Below are 18,725 nucleotides of genomic sequence, written 5' to 3' on the forward strand. Positions count from 1 at the left end.
CTAACCCATCAACTCATTCAAAATATCCCTCACTACCGGCCCCCCCTTAGTCAACACCCTCTCCCCAATCCTCTTCCTCCCCATCGTCGGCTGCTTCGACACCCCCCCCCTAACATTCTCCTTATTCCTATCCCCGGCCCTATTCACCCCCAGCCCCCCAGCAACAAACCTCTCCATCAACTTCCTCCCCTTCAACGGACTCTCCTCCACCATCTTCTTCACCACCGCCGACCTCCTCACCGGCGTTTTCCCCTTCGCCGGACTCAAATAATCCTCCACAAACGAAAAATAATGCCCCTCAAACTGCTCCCTCCCCAAATCATACACCCACTGCCTCTGCACCATCAACTCCACAAACCGCTTGATCATGTCCTTCTCCCCTTCTTGTCCCTGTTGTTGCTCTGACCCCTCCCCCAAAAGCGTCTTCTTACTCCCTACCACCAACAACTTGACCTTCGCCCTGGTAAACGCAACATTGATCCTCCTCCAATCCTTCAACAACTCGCCAATGGAGCCAGAGTCATTGCTGCGGACGAGAGAAAGTAAAATAACAGACTTGTCCCGACCTTGAAAACGATCGGCGGTGTGCATCTCGACATCTCTCCCCCCGGTGCTTCCCCTCAGGTGGTACTTCAGCAGCGCGAGCTGAGAGCGGTAGTGAGTCATTACTCCGATTTCTTCCGCGGGCACACCGCACAAAACAAGGGAATCGACCAGCTGGGTGATGATTTTGGCTTCGGTGGGGTTGACGATGCGGTTGCCTTTTGCTTGCTCCTGGCTATCGGGGAGGAGATCAGTGTTGATAAACTTGACCCGGGTGGAGGGTGTGATGAGATCGTGTAGCCAGCAGCTGTTTGGTTTCGGCGCAGGGCAGCAGTGGGTGCCGGCGGGGGGTTTCTGAAAGAAGGTCTCCGCGTCATGATGCCGCTGCTTCAAGGTTTCGATATGAGGAACGTGAAGTTCCGCGTTGCGGAGGGATTCAGTCCCGCATTTGAGTCTGCCTTTGTAGATGAGCGTGTTGGAAAGGGTCATGATGTCTTCTGACATGCGGTATTGATGCTCGAGATTGACCACTGAGGATGGGTGGGCGTCGGAGAGGAGTTTGAAGAGGGAGACATCAAGACCACCAATCCGGGCCTCGTTGTTTTGGACCAGAGGCGGGAGTTGGTTGTGATCACCGACGAGAACAAAAGTGCGGGCCATTCTGATCGGGCCAAGGCAGATGGGCAGGGTGATCTGAGATGCTTCGTCCACAATACAATAGTCGAATACCCGCTCATTGAAGACGGGATGGTTGACGCCTAGACAGGTGGTGGCCACCACAGGGGTGCCATGCCAGGCTCTGCGGATCTCGTCAAACGAGGACATGGGTTGACTGGCGAGGGTAACAAAGTCGCGAACCTCGGGGTGAACCTTGGCTGGCGCTCCCAGACGCAGAATGGGGATTTTGTCGTCTTTCAGCTTGAGGAGAATATTGTCCACAGCGGTGTGGGTGTACGACGTCAGAAGAAGCGTCTTGCCTTGACCGATGAGAGCCCGGATGATGTGCGCGATGGTAGTGGTTTTGCCCGTACCGGGCATGCCCAGAACCAAAGCGTAGTCCTTGGCACTCATCACCTTCTCCACGGCTGCCTTTTGGTCGACGTTCAAGCTGTTCTTGCCCGGAACGGAATACTGAGTGGGAGCAGACTTGAAGCTGGGGGGTATCAAATCTACCACAAGCTGACGTATTCGCTGAAAGCCCTGAGGACCATTCGTCATGATCTGAACAAGATTATTCCGCACCGTCGCCATTCCGTTGCTGAACTCGTCCTTGTCGAGTCTGTACCGAATAGGGGGCTCTTTGATCTTCCCCTGACTTTGTGCCGGAGCTGCCCCCTCGGGCGCCACCTCCATGATACTCGCAAACACCTGATTATCCACCTCGTCGAACCCAGGCTGTCGAATGCGGGCATTATGTAATCTCCTGTCAACCGCCACGCTAATCCTTTGCTTCCTCACAGCCGTAACGTACCCCAACGCAAGCGCGAAATGCCCCTGCTCGTCAGACACAACAATCGGCTCTCCAACCTGAAGCTGCGAGTCCATGAAAGAAAACCCAGCCGCCGGACTCTCCTTGATAAACGTGTACGTGAACCGGTTAATCTTGGCCTGGTTCTCATCCTCAAACGCCGAGCCCTCCTCGATGATGACATTAGCAAAACATCGACCGACCTTCTCGCGTTCGGTGCTGACCATAGTCCAAAGCTCGCGGCGGAGTTTCTGACTTTCCTTTTCTTCCTTGGTCAAGAGATCCTCCCACTTCAAGAAGAACTCTTGATGCCTCGGAGAAAGATGTTGAACGGCAGCCTCGAATTTCTCGTTCAGCCCACTCGTGTCGCCATTTCCACCATCAGCAAGCTTATGGTAGATGAAACAGGACGTCTGAGCATAACATCTTTCGCAAGCATTCTTGCTTCTCTTCATGGGCGGTAGCTGAACACTTCTTTCGCGGATATAACAGGCCAGCGCGTTGCGCTGCATAATCATATGCCGAAGCTCATGTCTGATGGCGGGAATTCGGAGAGTCTGCGACGTCTCCATATAGTACAGAATACCGTAGGCGATTTCAATATCGTATCGATCCGACAGCAACAGATTGTACAAGACAGTTTGAGCCTGATGGTTGGCGGTGGCGTTCTTTCCGGTCTTGACCTCAAAAGGTACAGTCAACGTCTGTGAGACATTGCCTTCGCGCATTGTGACCTGCACTGTCGCATCAATGTTGCCTTTGAGGCCATACATGGGAGACCAGACATGCTCCTCAACATCCAAAAGCTTGCTGACACACATGTTGATCTTTTCGCCGTTTCGTCCTTGAACGTTGGCATTCGCCTGGGGTGCCGCAGAAACAAATGCCTGGGCCCAGGACCTGAGCTCCGGCATCTTCGAAACAAGATGATTGCGGGCATCGTCCATGCTGACCTTGATGACGTAGATATCCTCCATGTGCTTCTGGAGCGTCTTGTCGATGACATCCCGCAGATAGTCCATAGTCCATTCGTTGGCCATCAGAGCCGCCTGAAACACCTCGTGGAGAATGGTACCATAGACCAGAGCAGGCGTCGCTTCGCTGGTTGCCTTGACGCGATCCTGGAGGACAGCACGTCGCATGCACGTGAAAGAATCCGCAATCACTGTCGAGGAAATGAGCTGGTCTGGGTGCAAAATGATGATGTTGTGGTTGTTGTCGATGATGCATCGGCGAGAAGGCTCAAAATCACCAATGATATGAACATAGGCTTTGGGGTTAGCCTGCGTATCAACCCAGTCACCCCTGAGATGGACCATGTACGTCGTCTTGGTGCCCTCATGCTCTACCCAAAGGACCTATTGTTGTCTTAGCGGCATATAATCACCTTTTCTGAGCACATGGCATACCTTTTCCTCGGATTCACGTCCACGGTCATCGACATAGGAGCTCTCCAGCACATTTGTAATCAAATACCTCTGGATAGCTTTGGGCTTTTGGCTTGGCTACACCAAAGAAAGTCTTAGCATACCTCGTCGCGGTGTTTTGATATTGGCTACCGTATGATACGTACATGTGTTGGCAGGGCGCGGGCAGATGCCCCTTGTGTGGCGGCTAGCTCCATCGCATCAAAGTCGGCATCATCAAAATCATCGTCATCAAAGCCACCCCCATAAGCATCATCATCATCATCCCCCCCACCGTCATCAAGAACGGGCTGGGCTTGCTGCTGCGCTGGGGCTTGACTTTGGGAAGCATGTTGTGCTTCTATTTGTGTAATGAGATTTTCTGCGCCCTCCAAAAAATCCACATCAAAATCATCAAACTCGTCGTCGTCGAATCCGTCAGCTGCGGATTTTGGCTGTGGTTTGGCGCTTGGGACTTCCTCCTTTGGAGGGTCGACCTCTTTCGTAGGAAGTATTGTAGCGTCAAGCTCCATGAGAGTATCATCGTCGAAATCGTCATCGCCGTAGTCCGAGGAAGTCTTACTTCTTGCGGGGGCGGCGTCCGGGGCGACTCTGGAGAGCTTCTGGGCGAGTGGAGAACTTGCAGGAGGTTCTCGTGAAGGAGATCGGCTTCTGCTGGTGTCGACAGTTTGCGATCCTTGTGAGGACGACTTTCGGGCTTGGACCTCGAATGATCTACTAAGCTCACCACCAACGGTTTTCAACATTTCTTCAACCATGACCGATTTGGACTGTGAGGCGTTCGTTCGGGTGCCAAGCTCTGTTTCGTCCAGTCCCCCAAGCTTCCGTCTCTTGGGCCAGTTCCGACCCAGACTGAGTGTTTTCCTCAAAGACCGTTGGCTGCCAGGTGCCATGCCATCCCGGGCGGGGCGAGGAGACGAAGACACCATCAGATCGGCAGGTGATGGATTCGCAAGGCGAGATGGACTAGCGTCTGTCCCAATAATGTTGTAGGAACCCCAGAGCGCTGATGTTGGGTCGTCACGAAGAGGTCCGTGGCCTTGGTAGGTCTTCCTGACACCAGCAGCGGGTGTGGTACCCTTGGTGATGGGCGAAGAGACTGGTGACGAGCTTCTAGCACGCCTTTTCCGATTTTGATAGAGCAGTATAGTCGATATTCCAGATTCGTGGGGGTTAATATCGTTTGCCCACATCAGCCGTTCGCTAGGGGAGTCCTCTTGGTCGGCTTTTGGGGCGGCTTTTGGGACGTCATCCAGGGAAGGCGAGGACTGAGGAGCTACTTGTGGAATCGAGTCGACGATCTGTTCTTTTTTGAGGAAGTCGACGGTAGAATCGGACTCGGCGGCTGACTCGCAATCTTTGGCATCAAACTGAAATGCCTTGAGCTTGGTCTTTGTTTTGGAGGAGACCCGGAGGGCAGGTCTGGGTGGAGCAGGGTTGGGGTGCGTCTTCGATCTTTGCCATTGCGATCGCTATTCACCTGTTAGTTACCATCTGCAATCATGTGCGGTTGGGATGGAAGACCAACCTTGGAGGGTAACTTGTTGCTGTCCGAATAGGATTTCTGTAGTGGAGGCATGGTATCGTGTGGTAGGGGCGTCACCACATGGATGATATAAATAAAGACCAGAAAAAAGCACAGTGCGGAAGTGGGCAAGACAAAACGAATGGAGGACCAAATTGGAGATGCAAAAGTGTATGGAGCAAAGCCAGGTTCAAAGTATCTAGCAATTGAGTCGACAGGACCTGTCTGTGTCTTGTCCTGGTGGCCTGGAGACCGGGGGAAGGAAGTGCCTTTTTCGACGACGCACTTAGACGGTACGCGTCGGGGTCGCGTGTGTTGACGTGCTGCCATGCTGCCCCTCTAACATTTGGCCAGGTATAATGCCACTGATAAGATAAGCAAATACCAGGGGTCCCTGGAAACTCCACAGAAGCTGGCAGGGACAGCTGCCCCGTGTGCACCACCAACCCCTCAAGGTTCCTCTATTTTGAAGATGGCTGAAGACAGTGGCTGCTGAAGGTTACCAGAAAATCTGGGACACATTGCAAACATCAAACGCTACCGATGAAACCCACCAGACTTGCATCGCCGAGCTTCTAGGGTCATTTCTCGTGGGCGAATTTGAGGGGTTCCATGTTGAGGGGAAATACCAAACCTCCACTCTAGTCAACCTCGTTTCGCGCACCAAACGACAGCACTACACCATGGACGAATACCCAGCTGGCAGTCTGGACCATAGTGTTCCGTTCCTGCTCACACTCGGCACATCTGGCGATCCAACTTACCAGTCAGGCCTGAGTGCAGTGCTCAAGGAACAGGCCATCCTGATCCGTTCCGAGCTCCCACCTCTCGATTCAGACCAGGCGCATGCCCTCTTGCGATATATCCAGAACCGCGATGCGTCAGACCTGCCCTGTAATGGCCGAGATGCGCCAAAGAAGCACCGATTCCACGTCAAGACGGCCGAGAGGGTAGGTGGACGATTCCGCGCAAATGTCTATCTTGTCCAAGATAGGGACCTGATGTTTATGTGCATACCTAGTCAATACTCCTACCGCCTCGCCGCGCGCGCCTCCCAGATGGCATCGACATGCCCTCACCGACTGCTGTGCTACACTCTCCCTACTCTCCCCTGAGTCCCATCTCACCATTATACCCCGACGGTCTGATCGGTACGCAGTGGATTCGCAAACACCAGGACCTCGTCCCCAGTGTGTTACTGTGCTTCTATACCCTTACTTCCGACCCAACACTTGCGACGCTTAATGACAACAAAATCAAGACGGATGTGAACAACATCAGGGCCCTTCTCAGCCAGTCCGGCTATAAAACGCGCTTGGCTGTTGTGCTCTTGAGTGACAAGACATCTGCCTCAGGTGATCATGTGCAGGACCGATTGGAGAGTCTCCGAAGGGGATGTGGCATAGATGCAAAATCTTTGTTTCTTGTACCGCCCGGTGATTCGAAGGAGGAGCTTGAGCGCATGGCTGAGAACATGCTGACAACGCTCTACACAGCCTCACTGGACTACTACCGGGACCTTGGGAGGCATTCACGGAAGAAACGGGGCAGGGGAGTGGCACCGCAGCCGACGGTACCACCGACCTCGGGCACATCACAAACACTCTCGCTGGCGGGATGGAATGTGCGCTATGACTTCAAAAGCGCCGTATTCGCGGAATATCGGCAGGAGATGGATGTTGCCCTAAGATCATATGAGCAGGCCTACGAGAACCTGCTCAGCTCGGAGCTGATGGAAGTGATTCCAAGTTGGAGTCCACGGTGGAACGAGGCTAGGTTTCTCGCCGATGTCTTGGCTGTGCGCTGTCTTCGATGTCTGTTGTGGAACGGTCAGCACAGCGCGGCTGCTCGACGATGGCAGTCCCACCGGGAGAGGATAGCCGACTTTCTCGACCGTCGAGGTCGGGGCACCGGAAACTATGGATGGGAAGCTTGGGAATCTCGATGGGCGCTTCTCATGGCCAATCTGATGGAAAAGGCCAGCATCCCCGAGTTGGCTCCGGTGACCCACAAGCTGTACCTCCAGCCGGAGAAGAATGTGATGGGAGAGCGGTTGCAGCCATGGGAATTTCTGCATCACACGGGATATTGGTATCGTCTGTCGGCAAAGCACATGCAAGCTAGGAGGGACTTTGCACATGCGATACCCGAAGACGATAGGAGGTCTCCCAGCATGTCGCCGGCGTCTTTTGTGGCCAAATCAGCGTTTGCTTATGACACTTACATGTGTCCGGATCCTTTTGAAGAGTATCCTCTACATCGTGGTGGCTTTGATCACGGCCGGTTTGTGGTGGAGAGGTTGATGAAGGCACGTTCGGAGTTTCTCAAGCGGGAACAAGTACGTCTGGCCGCAGAAGTGTCCCTGGAATGTGCCCGAGAACTCGGCCTGACTGAGGAGTGGTCCGGCATTGTCAAGCTGCTGCGTCCGTTGTGGAAAGACTTGCCATTCAGAAGTGAGGGCTGGACCACAATTGCGGAATTGTTGAGCTGGAATCTCCGGGCTGCCGCAGTGGAACTTGACGATGCTGAGTTGGTGGTGACTATTGATTGGGAGCTGTTGAACCAGAGTACGTTCTTATGGCAGGTTCACATTTACGTTGTGCTGACTTTGTTGCAGCTTTCCAAAAACGTCCCAACTGGGAGTATGACATTACCAAAGCTCTTGACCAAATCGATACCGAGTCCAAGCCAATAGTGTCTCTAGCCGACGGTCAAATACTCCCCTTCATCTGGACATCTTTTCTTTTCCGAGAAGAGGAAGGCAAAGCGGGCCAGAACGTGCGAAGTCAGCTCACGATCAAATCCAATGCGCATCAGGGGTCCACTCCTGTCTCTCTGACCAGTCTCTACCTCAACTTCAGCGGCAGCTTGGACCGGGTAGTTATAGAGCATGATGATGCTGCTGCGGTACAGGAAAAGAGGGGCAACACATCAATATCTGCGGTCCCGCTAACGCGCGATGATGCCGAGGCCGAAGTCACAGACCTGGGCGCAACCAACAAAAGCGTCATACTTCAAGGCGCTGCTGACCTGACGCTTGCCCCTGGCCAGACTTTGGTATTCAACCTTGAAATTCCATTACGGGAACCAGGCGAGACGGAAGCTCAGTCATTGGTGGTGAACCTGGACACTGAGGAGTTCGACTTGCACCATGAGTTGAAGTTTCATCAGACGCCAAAAACCAACTTTTGGTATCTTTCTGGCTCTGCCACGAAACGCATTGCGCGTCCGAATCCACTCGCGATCAAGGTGCAGCCTAGGCCACCGAAGCTGGAGATCAAGTGCCCGGTCTGGAAGGATCAGTACTACACGGATGAGGCCATCGTCCTCGAATTCGAGCTCACCAATGGCGAAGATATCGAGGCGCTGGCCAAACTTGATGCTACACTCTTTGGCGAGAATCCCCCAGCGTTCACTGTTGATATTGCAGGCCATGAGTCTCAGACATCATCCAGTTCCCGCAGCGAAGAGAGCAAACTGATAGGGGCACCCCTGGGCACCATTGAAAGTTCCAAGACCTCATCAGTTCAACTTCGACTTCCACCAGTTGATCGCTCCAGTCAGTACGACCTCACCTTGAAGGTCACTTACTTTCTCCCTACCAACCCTGGTACGCCGATCACCCAAACTACGGCGTTTCAACTCAACATTGTCAACCCGTTTGAAGCAAACTATGATCTCCTGCCGCGGGTTCACCCGGATCCATGGCCAAGCTTGTTTGATGCGGATGGTGTCCGGAGTGCCGCTCCAGACGATGACGTTCCTTTAGCCTTCAAGGGTCTATCTCAGTCCTGGTGTCTGTTGACTCGCTATGCCTCCTTTGCATCAGAGCCACTAAGGGTGGTAGACATCGACGTGGTGCTGTCTTCCCTCCCATCAGTCAGATGCCACGCAATCAAGCACAACAATCTCCCCTCCTCGGGCGAAGGCCGACTAGTCGCCCCCAAAACCATCGAGGAAGCAGCATTTGAGCTCAAAGCCCAAAAGGCCTCCCTCGACGAGCGAGGTCCATCACCATTGGACGTCTCCCTCGTCATCAAATGGTCTCGTCCGGAGGTCTCGGATCAACTCAACAGCACTACTTTACCAGTGCCACGGTTCAATCTGTTTGGTACGGAACCGCGGGTTTTGGCGACGGTCTCGCATATGTTTACACCGCACCCGTTGGTGGTCTTGACGGTGTATATTGAGAATGCGTCGAATCATCTGTTGACGTTTGGGCTGACGATGGAGCCGAGTGACGAGTTTGCATTTTCGGGGCCGAAGCAGACTAGTCTGAGCTTGTTGCCTGTGCAGAGGAGGGGGGTGGAGTATAGGTTGGTGCCGTTTGATGATTTGGGGGGAGGTGGGGAGGTGGGTGGGTGTTGGGTTGGTGGTTAGGGATAAGTATTATCAGAAGGTGCTGAGGGTTGTGCCCGGGGGTGAGGGGTTAGGGGACGAAGGAGGGGGGGGAGGTTTGGATTCCAGGACGGGGAGGTGGAGGGGGGATGGGAAGGGGAGTAAGGGGTTAGAGAGAGTGATGGTGTAGATGTTTGGTTTTGTGTTAGTTTGAGATACCTATGAATGACATGTTAGTGAGATTTGTAGATGTAGATATTGCGTAGCAGGTTGTGGGCACGGAAGTGAAACTGCTATGTGGAATGGATGCCTGAAGTGTAGTTAAGAGGCCTTTCAATATGTATAATATGGCCTTTTAACGTGATTGATATGCCTTTCAACATGGTCAACACGCCTTTCGATATAAATAAGTGATAGACCTTTAAAAATCATCAAAGAGGCCTCTAGACATGATTGATAGGCTTCAAAAGATAGTTAATAGGCCATTCAAAGTAATTAATAGGCCTTACAACATAACTGACAGGTGTTTTAGGACAATCAGGAGGCATGTCTATGAGATCTTGAGGTCTTCAGATTAGGTCAAGGTCTCTTTTATTTAGTCCTCTACGCGATATATAATTGTAGACGTAATTCATCATGCCCTGTGAGTTTAGAAACTTCCATGCATATCTATCCACACCAGCCAAAATTATACCCCTGAATAACCCCTTAGTACTTTGGATGTGCAGCTGGCACACCAGACCAGTATCTTTTTCTTCAGGAATCTGTTCTCACAAATTGTTGCTGTTTGCAGGTGAGAGACAACAAGATGCTATCCACACTGCCACATGCTCATCGTTCTTTCAACCGTAATTAAACATGGAGTCCTCGAACCACATTCCAATTCCACCACCTCAAAGGGAGTCATCCGATGGCAATTTCCATTCACTCTTCCACAATAGCAATTTGTGGACTTGAGATATTGCCCAAATGCGAATGACAATAACACCTTAACAGGTAGGTGATTGACAGTGCCTGAATGCCAACAAACACAGGGCCAGACATTCACTGGTGGGCCGTGCGTTGCCGCTAACAGCCGCGACTGCTACCTGTGTGAGAGCCAACGCACGGCCAGCGAGAAACACAGCGCAACCCAAGCCGCAGGCGTCACCACTCCGGGCTCTTATTTTCCGCTGCTTGAGTAGTCAGCCTCATCTGGACACCCCTCAACCTGGCAACGACAGGAAGAGAAAAATTGCCAACTGAATCGCGACATCGGAGGTGTGGTTAGTTTCTGGATCGACAAGATATCAGAAACACCGTCGTATCAATTCCTCGGCTTGCTCAGGTACCATCCGCCATCCCCTCCAGGTCAGCACATCCAGCTCGCCTTGCCTGCAGCAGCAAGCCCAACCGCCCTCCATTACTGCCAACGCAGACCCCCGCCAGATCCAGTTTCGGCACCGTGCACCTGCCAGGTCCTATTTTCTTCTGCTGGCGACCATTCTTCCGAAATTTGATCTCGTTCGGCCGACTTTTGGTTCAGCTTGAGCATATCCCCCCCTCTTCTACTTCCTACACCGTCTCTCTCTCTCTCTCTCGGCGAACCACTTTGATTAGTCGACGACAGAGCCACTCTTTCTCGGCGACCGACTACTACAGACAACAGAACAGATCCAGCCTACCCCTCGATCGACGACCGACCGACCGCTTCCCCTTACCCCTCGCTACGCCCAGACTGGACGATAGCGTCACCGCTTTCACACGGGCAAGCACACAAATTAGAGGAAATTATAGACAGGACAAAACCAATTTAGCAAGAGTCGGACCATAGAATACCAGGGCGACTCTCTCCCGACCATTCCGACCACCAGATCGTGTGCGGGGTTCATAGCCAATACCTACCTACCTACTACCAAAGTAACCAACTCCGGATTTCGGGGCCTCATTCGTCTTCTTCTACAAGAGTCGCCACCTTTACCACCGCAAACATGCCCTGCTACAAGGGCATCGCGGTGAGCATCCATGCAAATGGTGCCCCGGTGCCCGAATACGGCATCCAAAAACAGTCTCGGCTGTCACGTATCAACACTTACATCCCGGTCCCGCAGCCCCAGGTCAACCCAGAGAATAACAAGCCTGAGCCGGCCAAGTTCGCCATTTCCATTACCCTCCTGACCCCCGGCCTCGCGATACCCTACTCTGCCCCCAAAGCCACCGAAAGTAACCCGTACCCGAAGCCGCAATATGTCGGCGCTCTCCCCTCGAGCACTGGGGAGCGGGGCAAGTTCCACGGCATCGTGGCTCCCTACATTCCTATGACTCAGAGCGAGAATGAGACAATTGCCGCCTATATATACTTTGATGGTCGTGCCAAGGAGGAGGTCGCTACGCTTCTTCGCCCCGGTGAGGAAACGTGGGTGAACAGCAGATGGGTCCAAGTTCCTGAGTCGGAAGGCGGCGGGCTGGCTGAACGGGAGTTTTTGTTCCGCGAGGTTGGCCTTGAGCGCTGGCTGAATGGTCTTGATCTTCAGGGACATGATGCTGCCGAGAAGCTGGAGCGCAGAAGGCAGAAGTTTGAGAAGCGCAGAAGACGCCAAAAGAAGCTCGAGGAGGAGGCGGGTTCTTCCCACCATGGGTCTCGTGGTGCTGCCCTTAGGTATGGCGCTGATGACAAGGCCCCGCTGGAGGCTGTCGACGACTCTCTTTCGTCTAGTGATTCGGATGATGAGCCGCCCGAGGCTACTGGCCAGATCAAGGTGGCCATGTTTAGGGTGATTGCGTCGGGCGAGATCAAGAAGGGGGAGTATTCTCCTCAGTTTGATGCTCACGACGACTCGGAAGAGGAGGGCAAGGGAAATAACAATGGGGTCGATGCCGATGTTGAGCACACGACTAGTTTCGCGAAGCCCAAGACACTTGATCCGAAGACTATTAGTACTCAGACCGTGACCGGTATCGACGGGCCGGATAAGCCTTTTGCGGTCTTCACTTTCTTTTACAGAGGCGAACGTGAGTATTTGGCTGTTCTGACTTGTATGGTCGTGGCGCTGACGCTGAAACAGGTCAACTACAAAAGATGGGAGTCCTCGCCCCTCCAAAGCCCCAAGTCACTTCGCCCAACCTCAAGAGACGCTCTGGCCAGCTCGATTTCTCTGGCCTTGGGCCCTTGAAGACAAGCGGCACTGTGGGCTTTTCCGCGTTCCGGGACAGGGACTCTCAATCAGCAAGACGGAAGAAGTCGAGGACGAAGAGCAACGGGGGTATGAGCATAGATGCCGACAGCGATGACGATGACGACGACGAGGACTTGAGCGAGCAGATCCTGGGCAAGATGGAGGATGTTGACACCAAGTATGACAAGTCAAAGTTGGGCCCGGAGGACGCCAAGTTTACGGGCGAGCTGGCGGATGGTGTAAACAGGATCAGGGTATGTTTTTCCCACTCTGTTGCATTTTCCTTTCTTGAATTATACTGACTTATTCTCCGCAAAATAGCTCAAGAGAGCCCACTCGGCCGAACCAGACGCCGCCTCAAGCCCCAGCAAATCACCCAACACGGGAGCCGCAACCCCTCCGGACGGAACTGGTGTTGGTTCTGCTGCCGCTGGTAGCATGCCTACGGGGTTGGCGGCCATGTTTGGGAAGAGTCTGCCGGATGACACGAATATTATTGGGAGCCCGATGAAGAAGGCGAGGCCTAGTCTGGGGGATATCGGGGAGTTAAAAGGGGGCTGGGGGGGAGTGGAAGCCCAGGGACGACAAGCGGAGCAGGGTTCACGTCTGCGCTCGGTGATATACTCGCCAAGGCTGAGGCTGCTCAGGCAAGCAAGGGTCAAACGGGGGTTGTGGCGGGGCAGGTAGCGCAGCCGCCGCCGATGTTGATGGAGGAGGAGGAGGAGCTTTGAGTGGATATGAGCGTTTGTGGTTGTAAGCGAGTGTGTGTACGTTCTGTCTGCGTGAGGGGTGGGGACAAACTAGGAAAGGGAAAACAAGATATAAAAGAAGACGACCCAGCGAATCTCAGTTTGTTCTTGAGAGCATATATTACGACAGTTGGGTGTGTGTGATGAAGTGGAAGGAAATTGAAAATACATGAGGGGGGGTGGGGGAAGGGGGAGAGGAGGTGGGGGGGAGGTTGACGTTATATCACAAACTGATTAGGAGATATTATCTTGAGATAAGAATAAGCGGATATTGCAAGGACAGGAGTTTGGGAGGGTTGCTATGCTATGCTGGGAAATTGCTTTGATGGTGGTGGTGGTTGGTTGGTCGAGGTGTGTATGTTTTGGGGGGGAAGGCATAGCGGTTTTTTCTTTTCTTGCGGTTTGGGGATTTGGGAAGGGGTTGGGCTGATAAATGGGGAGGGAATTGGGTTTATGTAGAGTAGTTTGTTGTGTGTGTAAAAGAGAATATCAAGGGGGGGTTGAATGTCATTGGTGATGTAGCTACTCGTGATGTGTGAAAGATATGCTGGCTCTCATGACTAGAAACTTTGATTAATTTGGAACTCGACACCATCTTGTAAGCACAGAGGCTTGCTATCCGGGAGAGGTGTTTCAACCTCTTGTATCAAGAAAGGTTGAGGACCGGAGACTAGGAAGGGAAGGAAGCGAGTGAGATTCCTGAAGCATGATCAAGAGTGCTGTAATTAGTTTTACGAGGGCCTTGATGGGTGCTTGAGCTTGACCAGGCCGATGTACCATGGGCCTGAACACCTCATCCAGGACGATTCCAAAATCAGCAATACAGGTATGGCTCTGGCCGTTGGGCTGCACAAGAGAACAATGTCACGGCCAGGCAAAGCGAACAAGACATGGAAGTGTGGAAAAATTTGGTATATTATTACCCATGGTGTAGCACACGAGCGGGAGAGCATCGAACTTGCCCAACACCCACACGCCAATCCAGCCCACCACCAGCAAGTGAAAAATTCCAACCCGCAGGGATGAAGCCCAAGAAAACAAGCAAATGGACACCCCCTTCCGCCTTGAAAAACCAAGGCTGACTTGGATGTCCACCCCACGTGAGTGAAGGGTTTCACAAGCTGATGAATGGGCCGGCCCAATGCGGCGGTTGGTTGTTGGGCTGGTTCGATTGCCTCTTTCCTCCAAAACCCAACTCCTGCCTTGCTCAAAGTCCCAATCCAAACCGGCGGTGTCAAGATGCCGAAGTATATGCGATCTAATGATCCAATTGTTAGCGCTCCTGTTTTGAATGTGAAAACAGTGAAGTGTGTAGTGTGTGTTGGGTATAATGTCAGACTGTTGAGTTTGATGATTTTTTTTAATCAACATGATTTATTCTGTTGGCCGTTCTTAAGAGCAGTTTTTGTCATCATGGTAAATGGTGTTTGTTTGTTGCAAAGGCAAAGGAAACAGGGTGCTGTCTTACCATTCAAGATGCGGGTGCGTGAAAAGAAAGGAAAGAGAGAGGAAGAAAGTGTCTCCAAAAAAATTGGAGTGGAAATTTATATCCAATGGAAAAGTGCAGACGGGGGGGACCGGGGAGGAGGGGTGACCAAGCTTAATCCTCTTTTTTTTTTCTCGGTCGGTGCCTGATCGATAAGGCTGTCAGATTCACTTTGTGAGTGACACAGGAAACCCCACTTTTGAACTTGGGCTGCGGCGGGTGGTGGGACTGGGCTCCTGCTGCTGGCTGGGTGCCTGGTTCGAAAGTGATCTTCTGATATCTCCTTCCCCCTTCGTGAGGAACTTGCCGCCCTTTTTTTTTTTCTTTTACTCGCCAACTACATTATCACAAAAAAATCACAAGGTTGAAGCCTGCTGCGAAGCAATCTAATACCGGCAAGATGGCTTGTAAGTTTTATACCGAGTTCCCCTCTGGAAATATGACAAGGCTGTGTTGTGTGCGCGCGCAAAAGGAGAGCTGGAGGAGGGGTTGGGAAATCGAAGATGTTCGGGTTACCCCGCCATCGCGCTATCGAGGAGGAGAGGGCGGATGTGTTTGCGATGCCCTCCTCTTTGCGCGCGCAAACTTGTTTACGGATTTAAATGAAGCAAAAGCTAACAAAATGGTAAACAGTCGATTTCCAGGGAATTGCTAGTGAGTTTCCACCACCACCAGAGCTCCAATGAAGCCTGTTACATACGATCGCGAGAAGAGAAGCTAACGCGCGCTGTTTTTGTGTTCCCCCCGCAACAGCGCAGTTCGTCACCCACTACTACACCACCTTTGATACCGACCGCAAGGCCCTGGCTGGTCTCTACGTATGTTCTCGATCGAGCGAGCTGTTGGGGGAATTGGTGACTAATGGAGTAAACAGAGAGAGAACTCCATGTTGACCTTTGAGTCTTCGCAAGCCCTCGGTACCGCCAACATTGCTGAGAAGCTCACCGTAAGAGATGCTCTGATTACGCGACACGATGAGGACGGTCGTTGACTCAATTTGTTACAGAACCTCCCATTCCAGAAGGTTAAGCACCACTTCGACACTGCTGATGCCCAGCCCACCGCCACTGGTGGTATTGTGATCTTGGTCACCGGCCAGCTCTTGGTATGCTTCAAACATGATATGTAGAAGCGAGGCTGAATACTGATACGAATTTCTCACACAGGTTGACGAGGAGGCCAACCCTCTCAAGTTCTCCCAGGCTTTCCAGCTCGTTCAGGATCCTCAGGGCCAGTGGTTCGTTTTCAACGATATCTTCAAGCTCGTTTTCGGTTAAGCGGTTGCGACGAGTATAATGGAGCGATATTTACACCACTTAGACGGAGCCGTGAGCATATCATAGCCAAATACACCAAAAACACGTGAAGATACCAGAAATTGAAGCGGCGGCATCTGAACGTTTGCTGTGGGCGGCGTCTGGAGATGGACTGACGGGAAAGAGGGAGGGGACTTTGATTTTTTCGCCAGCATTAAGCAGCAGTAGCTACACCTTGGGGTTAATTAAACCTTTTAAACGTCAAGAGGTGAATTCGCATTGATGGAGCTATGCCGCGCAACCTCTTGAGCCTCATGGCCAGGTAGGTACGTCAGCAGGGGACCTCGGAAATCGGGTGCCTGTTTGGCGGCCACTTATTAAAAGCTGGCCATTTGGTCTGGTCTGCGAAAAGGATTTTGTCAGTTGGCTCGCTGTCAGGGCTAGCATTCCTCACAGAAAACGCTGTGGAGTAAATACCAACACCCAAACCAAACAGCACACCACTATTTCATCAATACCTCTGAAGAATAGAAGCTCCCTCCGTCTCCGTTCTCAACAGAAAAAGAAGAAGAAGCGGCAGCATTGCACCGATCCCTGTCAGGCCTGCTGTAACCAGTGTTACAGCCACAGATTATCCAATCAGCGCTTGCGGAACCTCACCATTAGCCCCACTTTGGACCTCTTCTTGCGTACCGGGAATCCGAAAAGACCAACGGTGTGTGTGTCAGTGCTTTCGCTTCAGAAAGTGTGAAGGAGTTTGTTACGTACGACAATAGCTCTCTCTCTCTCTCTTTCTAGCTCTACTACCTACCTACCATTAGAACACTGGCTCACTCCCTCTGCTAGACAGACAAAGGAGAGCAGTTTTCCCCCCCCTCAACGACCGAACAAACGCGATCAACGAAGCCACGTTTTAATTATCCCATCGATCTTTCTTCTGGATTGAGGCGCAATCGAACGAGTCGTCAATTGTTGCCGTCGCCCGTCGCAACACGAATCCACTACCACCGCCAGCAGCGACGAAGGGCATAGATACCTTCTCAGGAGGCATAACCAACTGCACGATTTGTATCGACAGGAAAAGGGATAGGCGCATTAAAAAAGACAGGACAAGAATAGTTCGTGAATAGCTACTGCAACTACCCGCCAAAGCAAGCAAGCTACCGAGCTTCGAACCGCGAAGAAGCACCACTATCCACCACCACAATCCTCAACATCACCACCCGGTGATCCAACAGCCGTCAAAATGACCCTAAAAGAAGAATTCCAAACCCGCAACTTCAGTCCGTCCCTTTCCCCTCCGCCTTATCCCCTCTTTCCCCAATTTACTGACCCTCCCCCCCCCGTGTAGGCATCTACGGCCAATGGCTAGGAATACTCTCCATGATCCTCTGCTTCGCCCTCGGCCTCTCCAACATGATCTCCTCCATCTTCTCCCTCAACATCGTCATCATCGCCTTCTCCATCCTCGCCATGGTTTTCTCCTTTGTTATCCTCTTTGTCGAAGTCCCCCTCCTCCTCCGCATCTGTCCTACTTCCTCCTCCTTTGACGCGGCAATCCGCAAGATCTCGACAAACTACATGCGTGCGGGCGCGTACGGGGTTATGGCGCTGGTGATCTGGCTGAGTTGCATCAGCACCCGGACGAGCTTGATCGCTGCGGCGGTGTTCTTGACCTTGACGGGGGCATGTTATGGGTTGGCGGGGGCGAAGGGGCAGGCTTTTGTTGGGAGTAAGACGCTTGGCGGGCAGGGGGTGGCGCAGATGATTGTGTGAGGTTGTTGAAGGATGATGGGGGAGGGGAAGAAGCTGGCTGGGCCGGAAAGTTCAATATGATTACTAAAGGGGAGTTGGATGAGAAGAGGGGACGGGGATGGTAAAGTGATGTTGATGAAGGAGCCGCTCCTTGTCTTTTATTGTTATTGCTACTACTATCGAGATGCTTAGTTGTGAGGGAAGAAGAAGAAGAAGAAGAAGATGGAGAAGAAGACGAAGAAGAAGCAGAGACACAACCTCAAATATGGATTACTTTTTTCGCTAGGCAAGGAAAAAAGAAAGAGGGAACCAACGAATATTGGTGTTTTTGGCGCCGGCTTTTTGTTTTCGTGTTTTTGTTTGTTGTTTTGAGTTGAGTTGTTTTTTGTACGGTTAGGGTAATACCTTCGCTTTTTTGTTTAGGGTAATGGGGAAGCATTTTTTCCCATTACCTTCTGCCAGGTACTGTGTTTGAAGATGTGATATTTCAGCTGGATCTGTTCAACGAGTCTATCAGAGTTCAATGCCCACCCAATAATACCTAGCAAGGGACTTGCCAATCCAGCCAGTTTTCAGGCGTATATATCGATCTATCTGTGTCTGGGAATCATTTGGTCACGGCTTATATAGTGAGTATATCAATCTATCTTGGCAGATTTCATAACCTATCCCTCAACCCCGCAAAGCATAAACGATGGGGGGAGAAAAGAAAAGCAATAAAAAATAAAAAATAAAAATTGAACTTCCCACACCGGGAATTGAACCCGGGACTTCAGGGAGTATCAGATCCTGAGATAATCTCAAGGAGGACTGAAAGCCTGATATGCTGACCACTACACCATGTGGGACTCTGCGGCCTTCTTCTTGGTTTTGGGATGGAAGGAGGTGAGGAGGATTGGATTATATGGGGTTGTTGAGGGAGAGAGGGAAGGAAGAGAAAGCTGGCTGCCTGGGTGGGGGGGAGAAGGAAGGGAAGGAAGGAAGGGGGGGGTTCTTCCCTGGGTGAGGGGTGTTGGGAGCCAT

The 18,725-nt window shown here is 52.1% G+C and overlaps 5 protein-coding genes and 1 non-coding gene across 6 annotated transcripts; 5 read left to right on the forward strand and 1 right to left on the reverse strand.

The window, feature by feature from the left end:
• dna2 (DNA replication endonuclease-helicase Dna2) lies at window positions 1–5,461 on the reverse strand (the record flags this gene model as incomplete). Its single annotated transcript, XM_062947138.1, has 4 exons — window positions 4,967–5,461; window positions 3,571–4,910; window positions 3,421–3,511; window positions 1–3,369 (listed from the first exon to the last, which is right to left on the reverse strand). Exons 1-4 carry the CDS (start codon window positions 5,291–5,293, stop codon window positions 1–3), a joined length of 5,127 nt encoding a protein of 1,708 aa, XP_062800541.1. The 5' UTR covers window positions 5,294–5,461.
• Window positions 5,393–9,491, forward strand: QC764_408500 (uncharacterized protein; the record flags this gene model as incomplete). Its single annotated transcript, XM_062947137.1, is given in 4 exon segments — window positions 5,393–5,913; window positions 5,985–7,530; window positions 7,581–9,331; window positions 9,351–9,491. 4 exon segments carry the CDS (start codon window positions 5,647–5,649, stop codon window positions 9,489–9,491), a joined length of 3,705 nt encoding a protein of 1,234 aa, XP_062800542.1. The 5' UTR covers window positions 5,393–5,646.
• Window positions 9,492–11,271: 1,780 nt separating this feature from the next.
• On the forward strand, window positions 11,272–13,143 carry QC764_408490 (uncharacterized protein; the record flags this gene model as incomplete). The annotated part of the gene is made up of 3 exons (XM_062947136.1): window positions 11,272–12,292; window positions 12,346–12,710; window positions 12,784–13,143. The coding sequence occupies 3 exons, from the start codon at window positions 11,272–11,274 to the stop codon at window positions 13,141–13,143; spliced, it is 1,746 nt and encodes a 581-aa protein (XP_062800543.1).
• Window positions 13,144–14,851: 1,708 nt separating this feature from the next.
• Window positions 14,852–15,968, forward strand: NTF2 (Nuclear transport factor 2; the record flags this gene model as incomplete). The annotated part of the gene is made up of 6 exons (XM_062947135.1): window positions 14,852–15,098; window positions 15,325–15,345; window positions 15,445–15,509; window positions 15,566–15,637; window positions 15,698–15,796; window positions 15,858–15,968. Exons 1-6 carry the CDS (start codon window positions 15,092–15,094, stop codon window positions 15,966–15,968), a joined length of 375 nt encoding a protein of 124 aa, XP_062800544.1. The 5' UTR covers window positions 14,852–15,091.
• A 1,225-nt stretch (window positions 15,969–17,193) lies between these two features.
• On the forward strand, window positions 17,194–17,723 carry TVP18 (Golgi apparatus membrane protein tvp18; the record flags this gene model as incomplete). Its single annotated transcript, XM_062947134.1, has 2 exons — window positions 17,194–17,230; window positions 17,299–17,723. The coding sequence occupies 2 exons, from the start codon at window positions 17,194–17,196 to the stop codon at window positions 17,721–17,723; spliced, it is 462 nt and encodes a 153-aa protein (XP_062800545.1).
• Window positions 17,724–18,445: 722 nt separating this feature from the next.
• On the forward strand, window positions 18,446–18,550 carry QC764_0067020. Its single transcript has one exon. It is a non-coding gene; the product is annotated as a tRNA-Glu (tRNA).
• Window positions 18,551–18,725: the final 175 nt, after the last annotated feature.

Source organism: Podospora pseudoanserina, chromosome 4 (genome assembly GCF_035222485.1).
Source record: "Podospora pseudoanserina strain CBS 124.78 chromosome 4, whole genome shotgun sequence".
Taxonomy (NCBI): domain Eukaryota; kingdom Fungi; phylum Ascomycota; class Sordariomycetes; order Sordariales; family Podosporaceae; genus Podospora; species Podospora pseudoanserina.